The 21,088-nt window shown below is 62.1% G+C and overlaps 1 protein-coding gene across 2 annotated transcripts in view; it reads right to left on the reverse strand.

Annotated features, from left to right (window-relative positions):
• LASP1 (LIM and SH3 protein 1) overlaps nucleotides 1–19,248 on the reverse strand; it is a 34,473-nt gene extending 15,225 nt beyond the window's left edge. Inside the window, exons 1-3 of one of the 2 annotated variants that reach the window (XM_084862410.1) lie at nucleotides 18,848–19,248; nucleotides 10,622–10,716; nucleotides 1,352–1,436 (exon numbers count right to left, since the gene is read on the reverse strand). In XM_084862410.1, the coding sequence (XP_084718536.1) occupies nucleotides 1,352–1,436; nucleotides 10,622–10,716; nucleotides 18,848–18,916 (249 nt within the window). In that variant the 5' untranslated portion in view covers nucleotides 18,917–19,248. Of the gene's footprint in view, nucleotides 1–1,351; nucleotides 1,437–10,621; nucleotides 10,717–18,450; nucleotides 18,474–18,847 lie in introns of those variants that run through there. The other variant, XM_084862411.1, reaches the window with a different exon arrangement.
• Nucleotides 19,249–21,088: the final 1,840 nt, after the last annotated feature.

A 21,088-nucleotide genomic window follows, 5' to 3' on the forward strand; every position in this document is an offset into this window, starting at 1 on the left:
AAATTGTCTGTGAGACCAAAAGCTTTCACCTGAAGCACCAGAGCGGCCAAAACACAGATTCCTGGCCCCATCCAGCCCCTCGGGTGCATCTAACAAGACCCCAGTCCCTTCCGGTGTGTCCTGCGGGCGGAGAGCACGGGGCTGGGGGCCACAGCAGGCTACGGAACTGCCCTGCGCAAAGAGCTTGAAATCTGAGTCTGTGCAAGTAGCACGGCCTCTCCAGACCTCGGTGTTCCCATCTGTGCAATGGGGACGGCAGGAGTCCCTCCACCAGCTGGTGGTGAGGATCAGAGGAGGTCGGGGCCTGGCTCTCCGGGAGGACCCACCGCAGAGGGAGGGCGGTTCTCAAGATTGCCCCAGCCTGCCCGAGAGTCAGGAGGCCCGGAGCCCAGATGACTCAGGAGGGCCTCTGGGGAGCACGGGGTTCCCCTCGGGGATTGGATTCCAGGGACAGAAAAAAAGCTCTGTAGCCAAGCTTTCTGTGAGACCAACAAAGGCTGGGGAATGAGTGCGGTGTGAATTCCTCCTCCTGAGAGTGTGGAGGTGTGTGTCTCCCCTGCCTCAGCCTGAGTGTGCACACACACCCACACACACAGACACACAGACAGACAGACACACACACAGACAGACAGACAGACAGACACACACACACACATACACACACACACAGTCACACACCCACACACAGTCACACACCCACACACACAGACACACACAGACAGACACACACACACACACAGACAGACACACACACACACACACATACACACACACACACACCTCCGGCCGGCGCCTCTCCCTGCCCCCCAGGGCCCACACGTCTTCCCCCGGGTTCCTGAGGGTTCTGGCTGCCTCTCTCTCTCTCTCTTTATTTTTTAGTATATTTTTACTGATTTCAGACAGGAAGGGAGAGGGAGAGAGACGGAAACACCAATGATGAGAGAGGATCTGGGGACACGGCTGCAGAGGCTGGGCTGTGTCCTCTCAGGCCGGCATGAGCCCAGGGAAGTGCGTCCCCCTTTGAGGGTGGGGGTGAGTGAGGAGGAAGAAGAGGGGAGCAGCTGCCTAGAGGAGGGGGGCTTCGGGGACCCCACGTGAAATTCCCCAGAGCAGAAAGAATCAGACACCGATGTCAGGTGAAGGGGGGCAGGCTCTCCCCCTCCTTTGATCAGCCAGGAAATGTGAAGTAACTGGGTGCAGCGCTGGGGGCAGGGCCAGGCCAGCGTTTCAGCACCTGGGCCTCCTGAGTAACCCGAGGGGAAGGAGCCCTTGCCAAACTCGGGGGTTGCGACAGCCCCACCCCACCCCCCCACCCCCCCCTCCCCCAGGCCCGGCCCCGCCCGCCCCTCACCTGACTCTGGAGCTCGCTCTGTTGCTTGAGGCGGAGGTTCTCAGGGGTGTCGGCCACCATGGTGAAGGACTGCTTGGGGTAGTGTCTGCAGGACAGGAAGGAACAAGCGGAGGTCACTCTGGGGGAAGGGCGGGAGCCTCTGGGCTTCTCACGGACCCGACTCTCTCCCGACCTGGCCTCTGCCCCAGGGCGGGCCCAGTGCCCGCCGGCCACGCAGAGGGAGGCCGGCCGCTCAGACTCAGCCTGCGCTGACCTGGGAGGCACAACGGGCTGAGTGGCCGGAGGGCCGTGGAGAACGGTCACAGGGGCACCCTGAGGGTTCCGGATCACCCCTGTTTGGGGATAACCCATGCCTTAGGAGTCTACCAACCAGGGACGTCAAGGGCGCTGGGCCAGCACGGGGCGAAGATAAGGATGGGGTCGGGACGAAGCTTTCAGCTAAAACCAGAAATGGAGGCCAACGAAGGAGAGGAAGGTCAGGAGGGATACGGAGCCAGAAATGAAGGGGAAAGGGACGTGCATATCCAGGAGGGCTTCCTGGAGGAGGAGGAAGAGGCAGGGAGAGAGAAGGTGCACACATCCAGAGTGGCCAACAAGGGCCAACCTAAGGGAGTACAGGTGAGAGGTCAGCCTGATGCCAGAAAGGAGGCCACCCTCGGGTGACAGGTAACACTGCCACCACGGCCCATGTTCACCTGTGCGAGAGGCATGAGTGCCTCTGTTCACCCAATTCCCACACGCACCCTGCTGTCCCCCTCTGGACAGACGGCTGCACGGAGGCTCAGAGAGGTTGGAGAATGTAGCACAAGGCACAATGCTGGCACCCGGACACTCTGACCCAGCACGCTGAGCCAAACCCTCCTCTCTCCAGGCACCGGACAGACCGGAGGCCCGTCCCCCAGAAAGAGGGCTGGCATGGAGGGGGCGGGAGCCGGGGAAGCCCTGGCAGCCAGTCTGCAGGGGCCTCTCAGACCACCGGCCCAGCCCCTCCTCTCCCGGGGACACAGGGCACTGAGGTGCCGTGATAATGAACTTCCTTATCACATCCGCTATTGTCTCCTCCCTCCACCACTTCTCCGTGAGGTGAGGGGTGGTTTTTATCTCTTTTGGTCATTGACGGCCCCAAGCTCCTAGAATAGTACCTGGTCCCCAACAAATACTTGTTGAGTAAACCAACACCACAGCAAGCCCTGGAACTGGGCCGCGACGAGAACTCTCCTACGGCCCACGAGGGCAAACGCACTAGTCCACAGAGCCAAATATCAACAGGACAACCATGGAGATCTCTTTTGAGAGAAATTTAAATTTTTTAAACTTAAACTTCTTCTGACGCCACTTCTTCAAAATAGACTCACCCAGCCGAAACTGGTTTGGCTCAGTGGATAGAGCTTCAGCCTGCGGCTGAAGGGTCCCAGGTTTGGTTCCGGTCAAGGGCATGTACCTTGGTTTCGGGCACATCCCTAGTGTGGGGGTGTGCAGGAGGCAGCGGATCGATGTTTCTCTCTCATCGATGTCCCTAAGTCTCTATCCCTCTCCCTTCCTCTCTGTAAGAAAATCAATTTTATATATATATATATATATATAAATTTTTTTTTTTTAAATAGACTCTCCCAGGCCGTGGTATTTTGTGGAAGAGCCAGGCTCAAGGGGCCAAAGAGCAGTTTGCTGACTGCGGCCCTGGGGCCTCACAAAGTCCCAGCGCACCAGCGAAGGGGGAGGCAGTCCCAGCCCGGTGGTGTGTGTGAAGCGCTGGAATGTGAAGCCGGTGGGGATCCGCAGGGGCCCCAACTGCTTCAGGGAATGCGGTGGCTTCTCCCAGCAGAAGCTGAGATGGGGCCGTTTCAGCCCCGGTGGCCACACCCGGCACAGCTGTGCCGCCCGGCAGGCAGGTCCCGGATCCCCCGCTGTCTGTCCCCGGGAAGAGGATGGCCCCCTGACAGGCCTGTTCCACCCCACAGGCTGACACGCCCTAGAGCTGGGCCTGAGCACCCTCCAGCCCTGTGTCCTCACCAAACCCGCAGCTCTCCCTGAACCAGAGCCACGGCGAACACGGGGCTTCCCTGGAGTTTGGAGGGAAACAGAGGGGACGGGGCACCGTGCCGGACGCTGGCCCTGCCACGGGCTCGCTGGGGGGACTGGCAAGTCCCTGTTTCACCACCGTGGACCTACGTGGTCCAAGCCGTGTCCCAGCCCCAAGCCGTGTCCCAGCCCTGCTCCCGCCTCCGGTCAGCCCGGCCGCAGCTGCCCGGCGGAGGGAGGAAAGAGAGGAGACGGAGGGTAAACACAGGTGCCTGCAGCTGGCACGGCCTGCGGACGAGTGTGGGGCCGCGGCTGTGGGTCCAGTCGCCGGGCTTGGCCCAGTGCCACGAGGCCAGGGCCACCCACAGCCGAGGACGCCATCAAAATTCCTGCGCGGCTCCCGGGGGAGGGAGGGCCCCGGGGACTCCGTGCCCAGAGGCTCGGCAGAGGACGGCAGGAGGGGCCCTCAGCTCTCCAGCAGAACCGGCGCCCTGGGGCTCAGGGGGGGTTTCAGAGATGACCCTCCCAGCAGGGAGAGCCACAGCGAAGGCCCGGGGGGTGGGGGGGTGGCGGGGAGGAGGGCATCTGTAAGGACAGACTCCGGTGGCCGGGCGGGGAGGTCCTAAAGCAATGAGCCAGGGAGACCCCAGGGGGGCGCTGCCACCACGTGGAGGGTTAACCCCGAGACGATGGTGCTGGGCAGCGTTTGGTGGGAAGGGGAGCGAGCAGCCAAAGGCAAACACGTGTGCACGGGGCCCGTCTGCAAACCCGGGGTTTCCCGTTTGCCTGCGTGTGCACTGTTAGAGCGGAGTGCGGGCTCCAGAGGCCCAAGGACAGCTAGACCCGTGCACCTGACACGCACCTGACACGCACCCCACCCACCATAAACGAACCGAGGAGCCTGACCCCGTCTCCTGGACATGGGGGCCAGCAGGTCCACCCGGGACAGGACGCACTGAGGCCACACTCACACCTCCTACCCCGCACTCCACCAGGGCCTCAGGACACACACACACACACACACACACACACACCCGCCATGCAGGATGCACTGAGGTCACATTCACACCCCCTACCCTGCACTCCACCAGGGCCTCAGGACACACACACACACACACACGCACACACACACGCACACACACACACACACACACACACACACGCACACACCCGCCATGCAGCAAAAACCTGTGGGTGGGGGTGGGGTTGGTGGGTGTTTCATTCCCTCTTTGGAGTCATATGACCCCCAGATGTCAGACCTCCCAAAGCCAGGAGCTAACCCCATGGGAGGGGAAGGGAAGGGGTACCCAGCCTAGACAGACGTGGTCTCGGCTTCCTGTGGCCGGGGGAGGGGAGGGGAGGGGAGGGGAGGAGAGGGGAGTGGAGGGGAGGGATTGTCATCCTGCACCAGATGAGCTGGACATAAGAGGAGTGCAGAGCCTCTGTCTCTTACCCCGCCTCCCACTCCACCCCCAGGCCGGGGGGGGCGGGGGCGGACAGGCGTGCAGTCCGGGCTCTCCTCCCCGCCCTGGGTCAGCCCTGTCCCCTCCCCGCAGCCCCAGCCCTGGCCTGACAGCCCTGCCTTCCCCTTCCCCTGCTCACTGCGCTTCAGGTTCCCATGGCAACCTCATCCTCAGCTCCAGGCAGGAGAGCGGGAGCGCAGACAGAGGGAGCGGGGCGGTGGGGGTGGGGAGGAGACAGGCAGCCAGGGTGTCCTCACTGCGAGGACGGAGGACAAGGCCGGGAGACGGCGTCTGGAGGGTCCTTGCAGACGGCGAGGCGAGGAGGACAGGAGCCAGGAATCCGTCCGTCTTCCAAGGGTGGACACAGCCCCAGCAGCGCTGCCCCCTCCCAGCCAGCATGACTGCCCTGGACGGGGCTCCCCTGACCTCCTCCCAGAAGCAGCTGCTGGGAACGGTACCTTTTCCTCCCTCCCGCCCTCGGTGGAAGCTCTGCCCTCCGGCTCCCCGCACCTCCCAGGCGAGATGAATGGATGTGTGTGTGCCTTTGTGGGCACCGAGGCTGAGAGAGGGGCCCCGCCCCCAGCGAGTGACCCCCCGGAACCCAGCCCGCCACCAGACGGGGCCACGGCGAGGGAGCAGGGGCCAGCATGGGAGAGCCAGGCGCCCCACCCGGCCCGGAGCCGGTCCAGAGCACAGCCGCTTTGTGTCCCCCCCCCCCCCCCCCCCCGGGGCCAGCTCCATGCTGCCCGGAGGGAGGGGCTCAGGGACAGGGAGTCTGGGGGGCAGGGACGGGATCTTGCATCCAGGAGGGCAAGCACGGGGACGGGGCAGGGAAATCAGGCAGCTGAGCCTCCAAGAGAACTTCCAGGCACACGAAGCGATTTCTGGATGGACAGGGTCCCGAGCACACGCCCTCTGGAAATCTGCCCCAAGGCCACGGACGGGACACGTCAGTGTGATCCATGTGCCCATTTCACAGGGAGAGAAACGGAGGCTGCGTGTCCAGGAGCACGGCCCAGTGCAGTCTCCCCTCCACCATGGCCACCCAGCCGGCTCAGGGCCGGCGGACCCTGCCCAGCCCCAGCTCGGGCCTCTGGGGAGAGACGTGCTTGGCAGGGCGGGTGGAGGACAAAGGAATTCATCTTTCAACGGGGTCTCTCTGTCACCACCCGTCAGAAGCCGCCTTCTCCTTTTCTAAAGAGGGTGTCTTGCCAAAACCGGTTCGGCTCAGTGGATAGAGCGTCGGCCTGCAGACTAAAGGGTCCCAGGTTCGATTCCGGTCAAGGGCATGTACCTTGGTTGAGGGCACATCCCCGGTGGGGGGTGTGCAAGAGGCAGCGGAGCGATGATTCTCTCTCATCGATGTTTCTAACTCTCTATCCCTCTCTCTTCCTCTCTGTAAAAAATCAGTAAAATATATATTAAAAATAAAAAAGAGGGTGTCTCGAGTCCGAACAATGACCGGCAGGGAGGCAGGCCAGGGGCCTGCCCCCAGAGAGGGGTTATGCCTGAGGGCCTCTGAGCCACCGGCGAGGGCAGGGAGAATGCTGAGGCGGCTGGGCTCCGGGGGGGGCCTCCTGGGGACAGGGACCGCTCACAGGGCCCAGCCCCACGCCCAGGCCCGCCAGGAGCCGCGTTGCAGAGGCGGAGCGGACACAGCCCCGCGCCCCCTTCTCCACGCACCCTCGCCTCCTCCAGCCTCAGACTCATTCAAAACCACAGCTTTTTGTTCAGAGAGGAACAAAAATACACCAACAAAAAGCAACAAGGAGCCTTTGGTTTCACCAGAAGGAGGGAGGGGGAGACACACCAGGCCCGACATCCTGCCTCTGGAAGGAGCCCTGAGCCCCAGCTGGGAACCCTGCCCAGGGCTCCCCGTCACCCAGTTTCTCACCGTCCCCCAGGCCTCGGGGCTGCCGTGGAGGGGACAGGAAGCAACAAGGAGGCATTGTCTGACCAGAGGGGGGAAAAACGAGCAGCCAAGAAGATCAAGGCTAGACGGGAAGAAGAACTTACTGGCCCTCCGGGGCAGGAGACACACGGGAGCATCGAAGCCAGCTCCTGCTCCCATGGCAGCACAGAGAAAGGAGTGATTCTGCCAGGTTGGCCAGGGGTTGGAAACACAGGGCCTTGGCTTCCTCATCCACGAAATGGGAGCATGAGGGACCCTGAGCTTCCTGGCGGCCGTCACGTCTCTGAGCGCAAGGATTTGGGGGCGAGAGTGAGGGGCCGGGGCTGCCTGGCCACCGTGGATGCCCCTTTGCGAGTGTCTCCCTGTCCCACGCACACACCACACAAACCCTCCCCACGCCCGGCGCTAGCCTGGCTATCGGACCCCATTTTGCTCAGTCAGAGGCAGAAACTTCTGGGGAGATGGGGAAGCCCCAGGCCACAGACCTGGATCTGCCCGCTACCGCCCCCTCCCTGCGGCCCGGCGGAAGGCCCAGGACCACAGCCCCTGGCTCCCCAGAACCAGACACATCTGCACCCTGCGCAGCCCCTCCCCCACAGCTCAAGGACACGGAAGGATGGGCAGTCCATGAGGAGGGGAGGATCCAGCGGAGCACCCCTCCTTCTCCCAGCCCATGTCTACTTCCCCTCTGGACACCCAAAAGCTGGCTCGCTCCTCTCGGCCTGCAACTTCACCCCCACTTCACCCCCGGTCTGCAGCCTCCATGAGTCATGCCCCCGAGGAGGAAAGACAGCAATTTCTCCCCACCCCCACCCTGCCCCTGCCCCTGCCCCTGCCCCTGCCCCTGCCCTCCAGACTCCTAGACTAGGTGCCTGAAAAGAAAGCAGCAGGTTTGCTGTGGGGACAGGCCTGCCACCTTTCAGAAAATGTAGCTTAGGAAACAAATCATCGAGGGTATAACGATCCCTCTGACCAAAATGGAGCAGACTCACCCCACCCACCTAGACACGCCAGGAAAGGACTCGGTGAATGGGCCTCCCCGCCGCGGGCCACTGTGCAAAAGCAGGCCTCACGCCTCTCCCCGGCCCACAGCACAGCCGCTGGGGCGGCCTGGGGAGCGTGAACACACACACGTCCTCTCCGGCCGACCTCCCTGGCTCTTCTCCCCAGCCCCACGCCCGCAGCCTGTGTGTCTGGACACACACCAGGCACGTGTGTGAGTGCGTGTCCACGGGGGTGCGCCCCCGCCCAGCGGCCCCACAGTGAGCTCTGGCCTGTCCGCTCCCCCACACCTCTCTCTAAAGCCTGTCCGCACCCCCACACCTCTCTCTAAAGCCTGTCCGCTCCCCCACACCTCTCTCTAAAGCCTGTCCACACCCCCACACCTCTCTCTAAAGCACGGAGAGGAACAGAAGAGGCCTCTGCTGCCTGCGGTCCCTCTCCAGAACTTAAATTAGTCTAGAGGTGCCTCTGGGAAAAGACAGACAGGCTGCTCCTCTCCTGACCCTCCCCCGGCAAGATCCTGGCCGAGGGCGGAACGCAGAGGCCTCACGCTCACTCACTGGGTGGGCCCGGCGCCGGGGCAAAGGGCCAGGAGAGCCCCCTGCCTCTCGGGCTCTGAGCGGGTGGCGCTGCCGAGGAGGAAGCCAGGCCTGGCCCACAGAGCAAAGGGCAGAGCTCTGCACCCTGGACACCCCAGGATCCGGAACCGGGGTGCCCCTGGAGGATGGGGCCAGAGGCGGGAAGAAAACAGGAAGGAAGGAGGGTGAGGACCCAGCATGGGGCCTGGCACGGAGCAGGCGCTCAGCAGCCTTCGGGGTCTGGTCCCGGGGAAGGTAGGAAGCTGGAGCCCTGGGGAAACCGAGGCTCGGGCAGGTCTCCAGGCAGCTCTGGCAGGCCAGGCCTGCATCTGGCTTGTCCTGGAATTTCCCTGTCTGGATCGCTGGCACAGACCGCTGCTCGGCAGGAGCTGGCTGAGGCGTGGGAATGCCTCGGGCAAGCTGCTACTACACGCCGGAGCGAAACACAGCCGGACCACAGAGCCCCCACGTCTTCTCCTTCCCAGGGCACACCCCGCGGGGCCAAAGGTCAGGGGGCCCGGCTGTAAAGGCTGGGGGAACGGAGCGGGCCCACCCGCTGCTCTGGCTGGAGGCCAGGAGACAGACCTGCCCAGGCAGCTGGAAGCGGGATCCAAGCCAGGAGGGGCGCTCCGTCTTACGCCTCCCGGGGCCTCCCCACCTCCACCGATGCAAGGAGCCCCTCACCCCCTTACTGCGGCCTCCCCAGAAGAGGGAGAACAGGGAGCTGGGAGGGACTGTGGAGAAAACAAGGGCACGCCTCTGATTTCTTCCTCCAACTCCCAGCGCTCCCTGAATTCTAGGCTACCGCAGTCCGAGGGCAGAGCCGCAGTCCGAGGGCAGAGCCGCAGAGCAGCCGGGGCCCTGCTGCGCCCACGGGGCGGGGGCTCGGCCAGACGCTGCCTGGAGAGGCGGTGGTCCGAAGCTGCCCCCAGAGGAGCCTCGGTGCCCAGAAGCCAGCCGGGAGTGGTCCAGCCACCGAGGGGTTAACACTGCCCCAGCCTCCGGCTTTGCCGAACCCCACCCCACTCCCCAACAGAGGGAGGAAGTGGCAGAGAGTCAGGGCTTGTGTGAGTCCTTAAGAATTCGAGGAATGTCCCATTTCCCTTGGGGGGGGGGGGGTGGAGGCTGGGGGGAGCGGGCCAGAGAAAGTTAACAGAAGAGGAGGCGCAGGGGAGGGGAGAGAGGGGGACCCAGGCGACCACCCCCATGGTGCCCCCCGACCTTCCCCTTCCCCGGGGTGCCCCGAGCCCTCCCAGAAGGGAGGACACACGTGTTGTATCCTGAGTGTGAGATTTTATCAGAAATCTGTTTTCCCAGCACCTGCACAGGTTGGCAGCAGCGGGCGGCCATGCTTACCTAATGAGGGGGTGTGAGCAGGGCACTGGGGGCGCCAAAAGGGGACAGAGGCAGCCTTCCAAAGGGGGGTCAAGACCCCAAGGCCACTGAGACAAGTCCCAGGGTCCCCCTCCGGGGAGAACTTCCGCTGCAAAGAGCCTCTGACTGGGAACTTAAAGAAAAACTGGACTCGAGTCAGAGTTCTGCTGAACCGACGTGACCTTCTAAAACCCTACCTGGGGGGGCGGCTGTGAGGGGCTGCCTGCCCCCCAGTCCCGGCAGAGTTTGCACTTGTCACCCACACAAGGTCGCCCCGAAGACCGAGGTGTTGCCTTCTCTGCAGCAGCGTGGGGTAGGGGCCCTACCTACGCCCCCCTCTCCGCAGCAGGCCAGGCTGCAGGGCCCAGGGCAGAGGGAACAGTCCGAGCCCACACCGTCGGAGAAGACGGGGGTCTCTGCCCGGAGCCAGGCCCCCCCTTCCTGCTGCCTCACCAGGGAGGGCTCTGCCAGGACCCCCCAAAGAATCAGTGCCCGGGCTCTGGCAGGGGCAGACAGAGAGATGGAGACAGTCAGCGGCCGTTCTGAGGAGAGCGAGGAGGAACGGAGCCGCAGAGAACACACGCGGGCAGACACCAGATCCGCTCGCTTTCCCCCTGGGCCCCGCCCTCCGGCCGCTCAGGGGGAGGAACGTACTCATTTCACTGGGCGATCTAGCCTCTCTCTAGACACGTCATCCCTTCCCTTCCCCGGGCCTCAGTCTCCTCCTCTGTGAAATGGGAAGCAGAGCCCTTACTTCATCCGGCCGGCCGCGGGGAAGCTGACGGGACGGACACTAACCAGGCAGAGCGCGGACGTGCTCGGCGGCGAAGTCCCCTCGTGGGGATTAGCACGGAGGGAAGAATGAGGAAGGGATCCACCCAGGGACCCGCCCGCCCCTGCCCCTGCCCCAGGCGGCACTCACGCGTTGCAGTAGGGCTTCTTCTCGTAGCCCTTGTAGTTCTTCATGTTGAGTGTCATCTTGCAGGTCTCGCAGTGGAAGCATGCTTTGTGCCAGAACTGGGGACAGAGCAGAGGGCGGACACCCGTCAGACACAGGCCTTCAGGGAGGGGTGCAGGCCCGGGAGGGAGCACTGGGCTCCACCAGGCGAGCTGGGGGCATCGCAGGTCCCAGCTCCGGCGGCGAAGGACACGCTCCCCCTTTCCACCCTCCCCCCCAATCAGTCCCTGGCGCTGTAAGGATGGGAGGGGAGCAGATGTGGAGGGTGAGTGGGGAAAGGGCCGGTGATAGTGGTGCTAAGCTGTCCCCCGAGGTCAGCTCCACCTCCCTACCGTGCCTGCTGCCCCCAAGCTGGAGTAGCCCCCTTGCTCCTGCAAAGCTGGACCAGAGTTGCTAAGAGACGGCTGCTGAACCTGAGGGGCATTGACGAGGCCTGGAGAAGAGGAGGAGGAGGCCTGGCCCTGAACCCCCAGGCATTCCCAACTCCCACACCAGGGGCTCCTGCTCTGACACCTCCCACTTCCTGTGGGACCCCCAACCAGAGGGCAGGAGTGGGTGCCCGAGCTCTATCTACCACTCCTGCACCCTCTCTCCCGCCCTCACCCTCTCTCCCGCCCTCACCCAGGAGAGCACCCAGCATCTCTCTCTCTCTCAGGCCCTGCAGGGCTCTGCTTAAAAGCCTGGGAAGGGGATCCCCCACAGTGGACGCCGGAGCGCCCCCTGACTGGCTGTGTGACCTTGTCAGGGACCACACGGCTGAGCCGTCTCCAGATCACCTCCTCCGGGTACGGTCGGGGATTCGATGAGAAATCACCTGCACAGCCCGCGGCCGGCACCTGGCACCTGGCACCGAGTGTCAGATGCTGGGCACAGCAGCTCTGAACCTCAACCAGGGGGCTCGGGCCGCCGGGGAGCTTCTGTGTGTGGGCGCAGGTGGGGCGTCGCTGTGCCCGGCCACGGCTACACCACGGGTGACGGTGCGAGACAGGTGAGACTCCAGCAACGCAGAGAGACCCAGACCGTGACCCACTTTCACACGCAGGCCGATCCGGGAAGGCCAACGGAGGGGAGGGGAGAGGAGGCAACAGGAGGGACCTCCTCAGCAATGCTGACACTGGCCAAACCCATGCACCTCGGGTTTGCATGGCCCTGGGATCCGCACTGACCGGGAGCCCAGCTTCCAGGACCCCGGAGCCCAGGCTGCCTGGGTGACCCAGCCTGGTTCTGCCCCATTTCCCAGAAGTCACGGAGACACTCCCAAGCCCTCAGGGAAGCCGGAGGCCAGGGGAGGCCCGGGGAGCTGTGTGACCGTGACCAGCACAGGGCAGTCAGCCAAGGAATTTCCCCCAAGGCACTGCCTTTCAAAAGGTGTGTTCCTGCCGCTCAGATTCCCTGGGACACCTTGGAGGAGGGGACAGGAAGAAGAAGAAGCCGGGAGGTTGGGAGGTTGGGATTCCAGGGCCCCTTCCATGGCCCTCGTCCACCAGAGGCCCCGGGGTAATAGGGTGCTTCCCCATCTGGGGACAGAAGGAATCCCCGGGGGCACAACAGCAAATGGAGTGACAGGAGAGCCACTGTGCGGGGAAGAAGGCCAGCCGGAGGTCTGGGAGGTCTGGAAGCAGAGGGGTGGCCGATCTAAGCTCAGCCCCCACCCCAGCCGAGGCCCATCCCACAGCCCAGCCCAGACTCCAGGGGCAAAACCCCAACACATACGGCCCGCCAGAAAAACTCAGAGAAGGTAGTCCTTGCCCTGGCTGGTTTGGCTCAGTGGAAAGAGCGTTAGCCTGTGGACTGAAGGGTCCCAGGTTCGATTCCGGTCAAGGGCACATGCTGGATTGTGGGTTTGATCCCCAATAGGGGGCATGCAGGAGGCAGCCAATCCATGATTCCCCTCTCATCACTGATGTTTCTATCCCTCCCTCCCTTCCTATCTGAAATCCATAAAAATGTATGTTTTAAAAAAGTAAATAAATAAAAAATGAAAGAGGGTAGTCCCTGCCCAGTCAGTGCCCACCGTGGCAGCCCCGCTCCCTCCCCCCATACCTGGAGGCACTGGCAGGGCGCCCGGGTCTGTCACCACCCAGCCTGCTGGCCTCCGCCTGCTCAGCTGCCCAGGCCCCTACCTCCCCCCACCGCCTCAGGGGCCTGTCAGGAAAAATATTCTCTGGAATCCAGACCATGACCCACTTTCACACACACACACACACACACACACCTATAGGAATACACACTGCCCTAGGCCTGGGGACCTCCAAAGTTGCCTCCTGATGGATTTGGGGGAGACAAAGGGAAGGAGACAGAAACCCCCCTCCCCGCCCCAGCAGATGGCTACGATCTCACCCAGGGGTCAAGCCCCTTGGAAAGGGGCAGGGTATACTGCCTGGGCTGGGGGTTCCTTCCACAAGACCCCTCCCGGCTGCCATTTGAAGGGGGGACCCCGATATGAAGGGATGGTACCCATTTCCATCCGTAGCTCTTCCCCACCTCACCTCCAGACACCCCTTGCTTCCAGCTAGATACACTAGGGTCTGGGGTGATGCTCTCTGTTCCCTAACGGGGCTCGAGAGCAGAATAATAAAAGCACAGGTGGTTCGAGTGGCTCCAGGGGCATGGTACAGTCTGCAGCTGTAAAGTGGAACTAAAACCAGGGTCCCACAGCGGTGGGGGGAGGAGTAAGGAGATGACTCACGCCCCGAGCGAGAGCTAGCTGCACTCCGAGCCACAGCTCAGGTCACTTCCCTCCCGGGGAAGGGCTCCCAGGCTCAGGACAACCAGCAGCGCCTGCCCCGTGTCCTCCTCACAGGGGGCACGTGGAGGGCAGGGCGGACGGACTATGGCCAGTCACTCAGCAGCCCCGGGGCCCAGCCTGGACCAGGACACCCCTCCCTGTCTCAGTCAGGTCAGGTGACCAGCTCAGTCAGGGACATAAGTCGATAAAACCCCCACAGCCCTGGCCGGTTTGGCTCAGGGGATAGAGTGTCAGCCTGTGGACTAAAGGGTCCCAGGTTCGACTCTGGCCAAGGCACTTGCCCGGGTTGTGGGCTCGATCCCCCCGCCCCTGTGGGGAATGTACCGGAGGCAGACAATTGATCAATTGATGATTCTCTCTCCTCATTGATGTTTCTGTCTCTCTGTCTCTCTATTTCCCTTCCTTTCTGAAATCAATAAAAAATATATTTTTTTTAAAAAATTAAAAATTAAAAAAATAATAAAACCCCACAAGGACCCTCTCGGCCTGCCTTTCTCCTGTCCCCCTTTCTTAAAGGCCCCAGGAAGGAGGTGTCAGTGACTCTGGGATTCAGGATCTGGAGCAAAGTACAACCTCTGGGCAGGCAACCCTAATCCTCCCCACTGCCCTCAAGTCCCTGTTTCCCTTTCACACAAAAATCAGGCCTGTTCGAAGCCCCTCAGCTCTTCCCCCAAGGCTCAGCCTTCCTGGCCCACAGCTCCAAGGCTCAGCCTTCCTGGCCCGCAGCTCCAAGGCTCAGCCTTCCTGGCCCGCAGCTCCAAAGCCGAAGCCCCGGCCACAGAAACCCACTCCGCAGAGAGACGCGGGAGGCCGGCGGCAGAAGGAAGCCGCCCGCTCTTGGGCGAGGCTGGGGCAGCGCCTGTCTCCCTGCAATCGGGGTGGAGGTGGGGCAGGCGCGCTCCCGGCTCTCGGCTCTCGGCTCTCGGTGAGGGGCACGCCGCCAGCTTCAGGTCACTGTGCCTGCAGCCTGGCATCTTGCCCCCTGCACCCAGGCTACCTGACTCAGGGTTCAAAGATAAGAAAGACCTTCCTCTCCTTTCCTGTGCCCCAGTGGCTTTTCCCTTCCCTAGGAGTAACTCCAGCTCCACCCTGGCTGGGTCACCGACCTGGTTCAGTTGGTCACCTGGGCACGGGTTTAAAGTCATAGACTTTGGCTGCATCTCCACAGATTCCCAGGGGAGATGATTATTCCTAGTATCCCAGCTCCTGGACAGGCCAGGCCCAGAGCACTCCTCAGGCCAGGGTCCGGACTCTAATGAGATAGTGTAAATAAAAGTACTTAAAGATGTGTGTGTGTGTGTATATATATATATATATATGTGTGTGTGTGTGTGTATATATATATATATATATTTGTTAAATATATATTTTTTTACTTCAGAGAGGAAGGGAGAGGGGGAGAGAGAGAGAAACATCGATGATGAGAGAGAATCATTGATTGACTGCCTCCTGCATGCCCCACACTGGGTGTCGAGCCCACAACCCGGATATATGCCCTGCCGGGCAATCAAACCATGACCTCCTGGTTCATAGGTCAACGCTCAACCACTGAGCTACGCTGGTGGGGGCAATAAAGTACTGCACTTGATCTTAGCCAAAAGGCCGAGAAGCGATGGCAATAAAGTACTGTTTTGCCAACATAACAGGCAAAAGAGCGGAGCACAAAGAACTTCGGATTTGAATGCCCCCTCTGGCTGAGAGGGAAATGAGCCACACACACAGTCTGAGCCTCCGTTTATGGGGCTCATCGTTTCCGGGAGCAGCCACATCTGTTGTGTGAAGCTGCTGCGAAGACCGAGCCTGGCACCTCGCAATCAGTAGCAGCTACTGTGAATGGATGGCCACTCCGCTTTAGCTGGTAAAATGGGGCACCGTCCCACAAGGACTTATCTTTTTAGTGTGTCTAGCCCAGTCTCCTTCCATCTTTTTAAAAAATATATATTTTATTGATTTTTGCAGAGAGGAAGGGAGAGTTAGAAACATCGATCAGCTGGCCCCTGCACACCCCCTGCTGGGAATGTGACCGTAACCCAGGTACATGCCCTGGACTGGAATCGAACCTGGGACCCTTCGGTCCACAGGTCAATGCTCTATCCACTGAGCCAAACAGGTGAGGGCCCAGTCTCCTCCTATCTTGCTGGCCCCTATGGAAGTGAGAGGGCAGAGTAGGGGGCAATTTAGACAACCAGAGGCAGAGAGCCCTCCACTGGGGGATCCAGGGAAACTCACACACACACACACACACACACACACACACACACAGTCCTCTGCACGTCCACAATGACTGTCTCACCTGCTTTCAGGAGCCCAGAAAGCCAGCCCAGGGGCAGGGGCAGGGGCAGGGCAAGATTCTTCCCCACACAGGCTCCCAGATGCAAAGGCTTCCCATCAGGGTCCGGGGTACAAGCCCACAAACCTCTCAAAAGGAGGAGGAAGTTTGAGACACCGCTCCTCTCTCGCTTCCCAAAGGCCTTGCAAGGGCAACCCTTCCGAGTGCCTGGCACAAGGCAGGTGCTCAATAAATATTTGCCCAGTGAGCCAGCCAGTGAGGTCACCCTGTTTCCCCCGACTTTCATCCCAGAAGTCCCCTGGGGATGGAAGCCTCGGTCCCCCGGCTCACACACCGTCACCAGCACCGCGTATTTACCCGGCGTGCGGAACTCCGGGGCGCTGCGAGCTGGGGGCCGGGGGGCCATCAGGGGTAACGTGGCCTCCACTCCCCTAAGCCTCCGGAGATAAGGCTCCGGAGGAACAAAGGTTAACACCAAGGGTATATCTTGTGCTCTGGGTCAGACTGTGCGGTAGGGAAATCATAGGGAGCGGGTGGGTCTAATTTGACTCTGTCCTGTTGTAAACTGGAAGCCTGGGGAAGCTGGTTAGCAACCTGGCCTCTGGGACTAAAGGTTCTGCCGGTCTCAGCCCTTGGGGCCCCGTGCCCCAGGAGGAAGTGCCAATCCTTACTGCCTGGAGAGATTGGAAGGACGGACGGACGAGGTCTGGTTCCTGGATACGCCAGGCCCCCAGCTGGGTGCAGGGACCACCTCCTCCAGGGAAAGCTCTCAAAGAGGGGGGATGCCCGGCAGGTACGGCTCAGCGGTGAGTGTCGGCCCAGGAACCTGGAGATCTCCGTGTTCGATTGGAGGACAGGGCACAGCCCAGGCTGCAGGTTCGATCCCCAGGAGGGATATGCAGGAGGCAGCGATGGATGTTTCTCTCTCATCGATGTTTTCCTACCTCTCTATTCCCCCCTCTCTCTCTCTCTCTCTCTCTCTAAAAATCAATAAAAATGTACTTAAATCCCCACTTCCCAAGGCAACCCCCACCTGACTGTCCGCTTCAGCTGGGACGGGAGAACAGCTACCGGGAAGGGTACCTTGCCGGACTCCTGCCCCCCTCCCCTCTGACACTCAGCACCCACGTTCTGTTCCAGAGGAGCAGATGTGGGGCTAGAGGGAGTATCCCAGGAAGGCGGGGCACCAATTCCCGGTGCTTTAGGGCCCCGCCCCCCCCCCCCGGGAAATGACGTCATCACACCCATCGGACAGATCCGGAACACTGAGGCCTGGAGCCACTCATAACGCGGGTGGGAGAAAACCTGGAATGAGGATGGGCGAGCCCTCTCTCCCTCTACATGGCTTCTGCCTTATATGGGAAAAGCGCCCACAGCCTCTGGCCAGTTCCTGACTGTGGGGAAGGGGAGCGCAGGGAACTCCAGTTACAGAGGCCAAAATGCCCACCACCGGGGGGAGGGCAAAGAGGCCTGTGTGCAAGGACAAATGGTTCCCCAGCCGGTGCCTCCAAGCTCACGTCCTACCCTCCGGAGGCTGGCCCAGTCCTGGGGAAGGTCAGGGCCCACATCCTTTGTGTCCACAGCGGGGCCCTCCTCCCCTCCTGTCTGGCCAAGCCCCAGAGGGACAGTGGGACAGCAGCAGCCCCCTCGGCCCCTTCCTCCAAGAGCAAGTTCAAAAGTATTTCAGAACCTTGGAACCCCACGCCCTTTCACCCTGACTCAGAGGCCAAAGGTCACCGAGGAGGCTCCAGCCCCAAGGGGGAGAGTTAAGTGTCCAATGAACTGTCCTTTCCCTAGCAAACATGGTGTCAGGTGGGCAATGAACTTGGCCCTGGGGCTCTGCACCCCTCTTCCATCCCAGGCCCCCATTCCTGCCATTTCAGGAAGGGGAAAAAAAAAGTGGGGGGGGGGGGAGTATTTGAACTTGGAGCCAGCTTTGGGAAGTGGCCCAGATGAGGAAGGGGACAAAAATCACAAAGCCCCTCCTCCAGACCGAAGGTGGGGGGGGGGGGGTGCAGAGGAGACACATTTTGCTCAGGGTCTAAGGAAGCTAAAAAAGAGGACCAGGTCCTTCTTCCCCAAGTTGCTGGAAACACCCAATTCTGCTCTCCACCCCCACCCCCTCCGAAAGCATAATGGCAACCAGATGAACAAGTCCAGCATGGGGGGGGGGGGCGGACACGAAATCCTAAGGGCCTCAGGGGACAGTGAATTTCCAGAAGGCCACCCTTCCCTCCCCCCAACACCTCCCCCCTTTCCTCGCCTCCCCTGCACCAGCCACCCCACCCTCCTGGGGAAACCCGCTTTGGAAAGTTCGCTCTTTGTTCTGCGAGCCGGGGCTCGGGCTCGGAGCACAATTTCAGGCGATCTCCGCGGAGCACCGGCCCGCCGCCCGCCACCCACCCCGGCCCCGCCCCGCGCGGCCCGAGCCGCCCCGCACCCCGAGGTGGCCTCCAGTTTGGGGTGGGGGCTGGGGCGCTGCCCTGAACCCCGCGGTCTAGCAGCCGCTGCACCGCCCAGGGGACCCCAGATCGCCCGAACCGGGGGGTCTCGCCGTGGGGCTCAGGTCCTTCCTCATCCGCAGCCCAGGTCACAGATGCAACCCTCGCCCGCCGGAGCCCCCCCAAACCCAGTCCCCGGGCCGGGAAGCCCAGCCATCCGCGGCCTCGGCGGACGGTTCCGCGGGGCCCCCCAACCTCTGCCCCGCCCCCCGCCCGCCGCCCCCTCCCCCCCGAGCCCCGCGCTTCCGCCTACTTGGCGTTCCGGGCGGCGGGGAGAGGGAGCGGCCGGCTCCCTCACTCTCTCCGGGGCCTAGGGGGCGGGGCTGCACCCCTAACCTTCCCCCAGCACCCCCTCCCCGTGGCCTGGCTCCCCCACCCCTCTTCCTCCGCCCAGCCCCGGGGCACGGAGCCCGCTCCTCCATACCCGCTGCCCGCCACGCGTGGACCCCTGGCCTCGCCTCGGGTCCCCCGGTTCCCAGACCTGGGGTCTGTCCCCCCAGCACCCCCTGACACCGCCCTCCTCCTCCTCCTCCTCCTCCCTCTCCCCAGGGATCGGGGGGCCCGGCGGCGTGGCCCGGCCCCTCTCGCTGCCCCCGATCTGGAGCTCTCGGGCGGCGGTGGCCAGGGCGCGCCCCCGGCCGCGGGCTCACCTTGTCCAGGCAGTTCACCTTCTCCGTGGGGTACACGATCTTGCCGCACCGGGCGCAGTTGGGGTTCATGGCTCCGGGAGAGGCTGGGCGGGGACGCCCGGGCTCGCGCGCTCTCTCCCCGGAGCGGGCAGGCGGGAGGCGCCGCGGAGGCAGCGGCACGGGCGGCGGCGGCGGCGGCGGGAGCGGGGAACTGGCTCGCCTCCGCCCTCCGCCCCTATAAACACGGCGGGGCGGGCGGGAGGAGGGGCGGGGCGGGCGGGGGCGCGCCGGGCGCGCTCCCGGGAGCGGGGTGCTGGCGGAGGCGGGTTCCGGGCGGGGTGCGGGCGCGGGGAGCGGGCCTAGGTGAGTCCCCGGGGCTCCCGGCGCCCGGTGCTCCCGATGGAGGCGCCCGGGGAGCGCCGGCTGTGCCCGCAGCCCTGCCCGGAGCCGGGGTGGCGGAGCGCGGGCTGCGGGAGGCCGACGAGGGCGGGGTTGGCACACCCCTGAGCGCCCGAACTGATTCACCGCATTCGGGGACTTTCCTTTGTGCCCGTCGCTACCTGGGATGAACCCATGGACGGGATGGGAACCCCGTGCCCACGCCTGCATTGGCCTCCCTTCCCGCCGCATGTCTTTCCCCGGAATCTGTGCCTCCCGCCGGTTCTCAGCGCCCCGCGGCCCGGGCTAGTTCTCCCCTCTTGGCCGGAGTGCCCCGGTCCGGGCACCGTCCGCTTTCGGCCTGGCCCCCTTTCCTCCTCCATTCCTTTCTTCTGGCCACCGACCCTCGGTGCATCCAAAGACCCATCTCCGGGAGCCAGAGTGGCTCGGGGGTATAGCTCAGTGGTAGAGCATTTGACTGCAGATCAAGAGGTCCCTGGTTCAAATCCGGGTGCCCCCTCGGTGGTTTTTCTTCCCCTGCAACGAATATAGGGTCCCATCTTTCTCGAATCTTTATTTTAAGATTGACTCCTGGATTAAAGGAAAACAGAAACGATTTTTCAGAAATGCATTTCTCATGTCCAACCTCAGCGGGACGCTTTCGGTTTTGCTTTGTGCCCAGCAGGAGGAGGAAGGGTGGATCTGTGCCCAAATCAGGCGCGATTGCTGGCGCCAGAGGCCAGCGGTATCGTGATTTCCGCGGCCACGGGATCCGGGAACAAAATGACTGCCCCCACCCCCGCCCCCCACCCCGCCGCCGTTGGTGTTCCGTTTCGGATGGGGTGTGGGTGGGTCAAGGGGAAGAAAGCCGCAGCCTTTCTCCAAACTTCAACTTTTTTATTACCGGTGACGTGAACGTGCTATTGCTCAGAACACAGGTAGAGAAGAGAGTCAACGCACTTTTGAGAAGGTTAAAATGCCCCAGGCACATCATTTTAATTTACAAAAATAAAGTTACCTCCGAATACAAACTGACATAAACTAGTGTGCATCAGAATTACCTGGAGGGCTTGTGAAGGCACCCCCAGGTCCTCATCCCGCAGGCCTGGAGTGGGCTCCCCAGGGAATCTGCATTTCTGACAAGTTCCCAGAAGATGCAGATGCTTCTGGTCAGGGACCACACTTTGAGAACCACTGAACGGGTAATACAGGGTTATCGAGTTCCATGGCCTAAAGGCAGGGACAGATACTGGTCGGTTGTGTTGCTGACAGTATCCTTGCTAAGCCAGAGGAAAACAGTACATGTGAAAGGAGTAAGGACAGCCTGTTCGACAAGGTTTTGCCCCAAAAAAGGAAAAATAAAGGAGAAAGGAAGAGGCATGCTACTGGGGTCAAAGGGCACCTGCGGTATTTTAAACCCGGAATTTGGTTGTGTCATCCCTCCAGGCCCCTGGGGAATACTCCAGTGCATTTCCCCCCAGGGCTCCCATTGCTGTTCCATGTGTGTGAGGCTGGACATGGGCAAAGCTGTCCTCCTGGGGCAAAACCTAGACCCTCCTGGACACTAGGCCTCAAACTTACCCCAGGCCTAAGGCTTTTCTTGGTGCTAATATGAAGGAGAAAGCTGTCCACTTTTTACCTTTTATGTGTGCATGTCTTCCCCCCCCCCTCCCCCCCCCCGAGGGCAAGGGAGAAGGAGAGAGAGATAGACACATCAGCATGAGAGACTCATCGGTCAGCTGCCTTCTGCATGCTCCACACTGGTGATTGAGCCCAAAACCCAAGCGTATTCTCTGCCTGGGGATGGAACCAAGATCTCCTGGTTCATAGGTCGATGCTCAACCACTGAGCCCTGCCAGTGTATGTCCTGTTAAACTTTGCAGT

Source organism: Pipistrellus hanaki (genome assembly GCF_964339955.1).
Source record: "Pipistrellus hanaki genome assembly, chromosome: 16".
NCBI classification, from domain to species: Eukaryota; Metazoa; Chordata; class Mammalia; order Chiroptera; family Vespertilionidae; genus Pipistrellus; species Pipistrellus hanaki.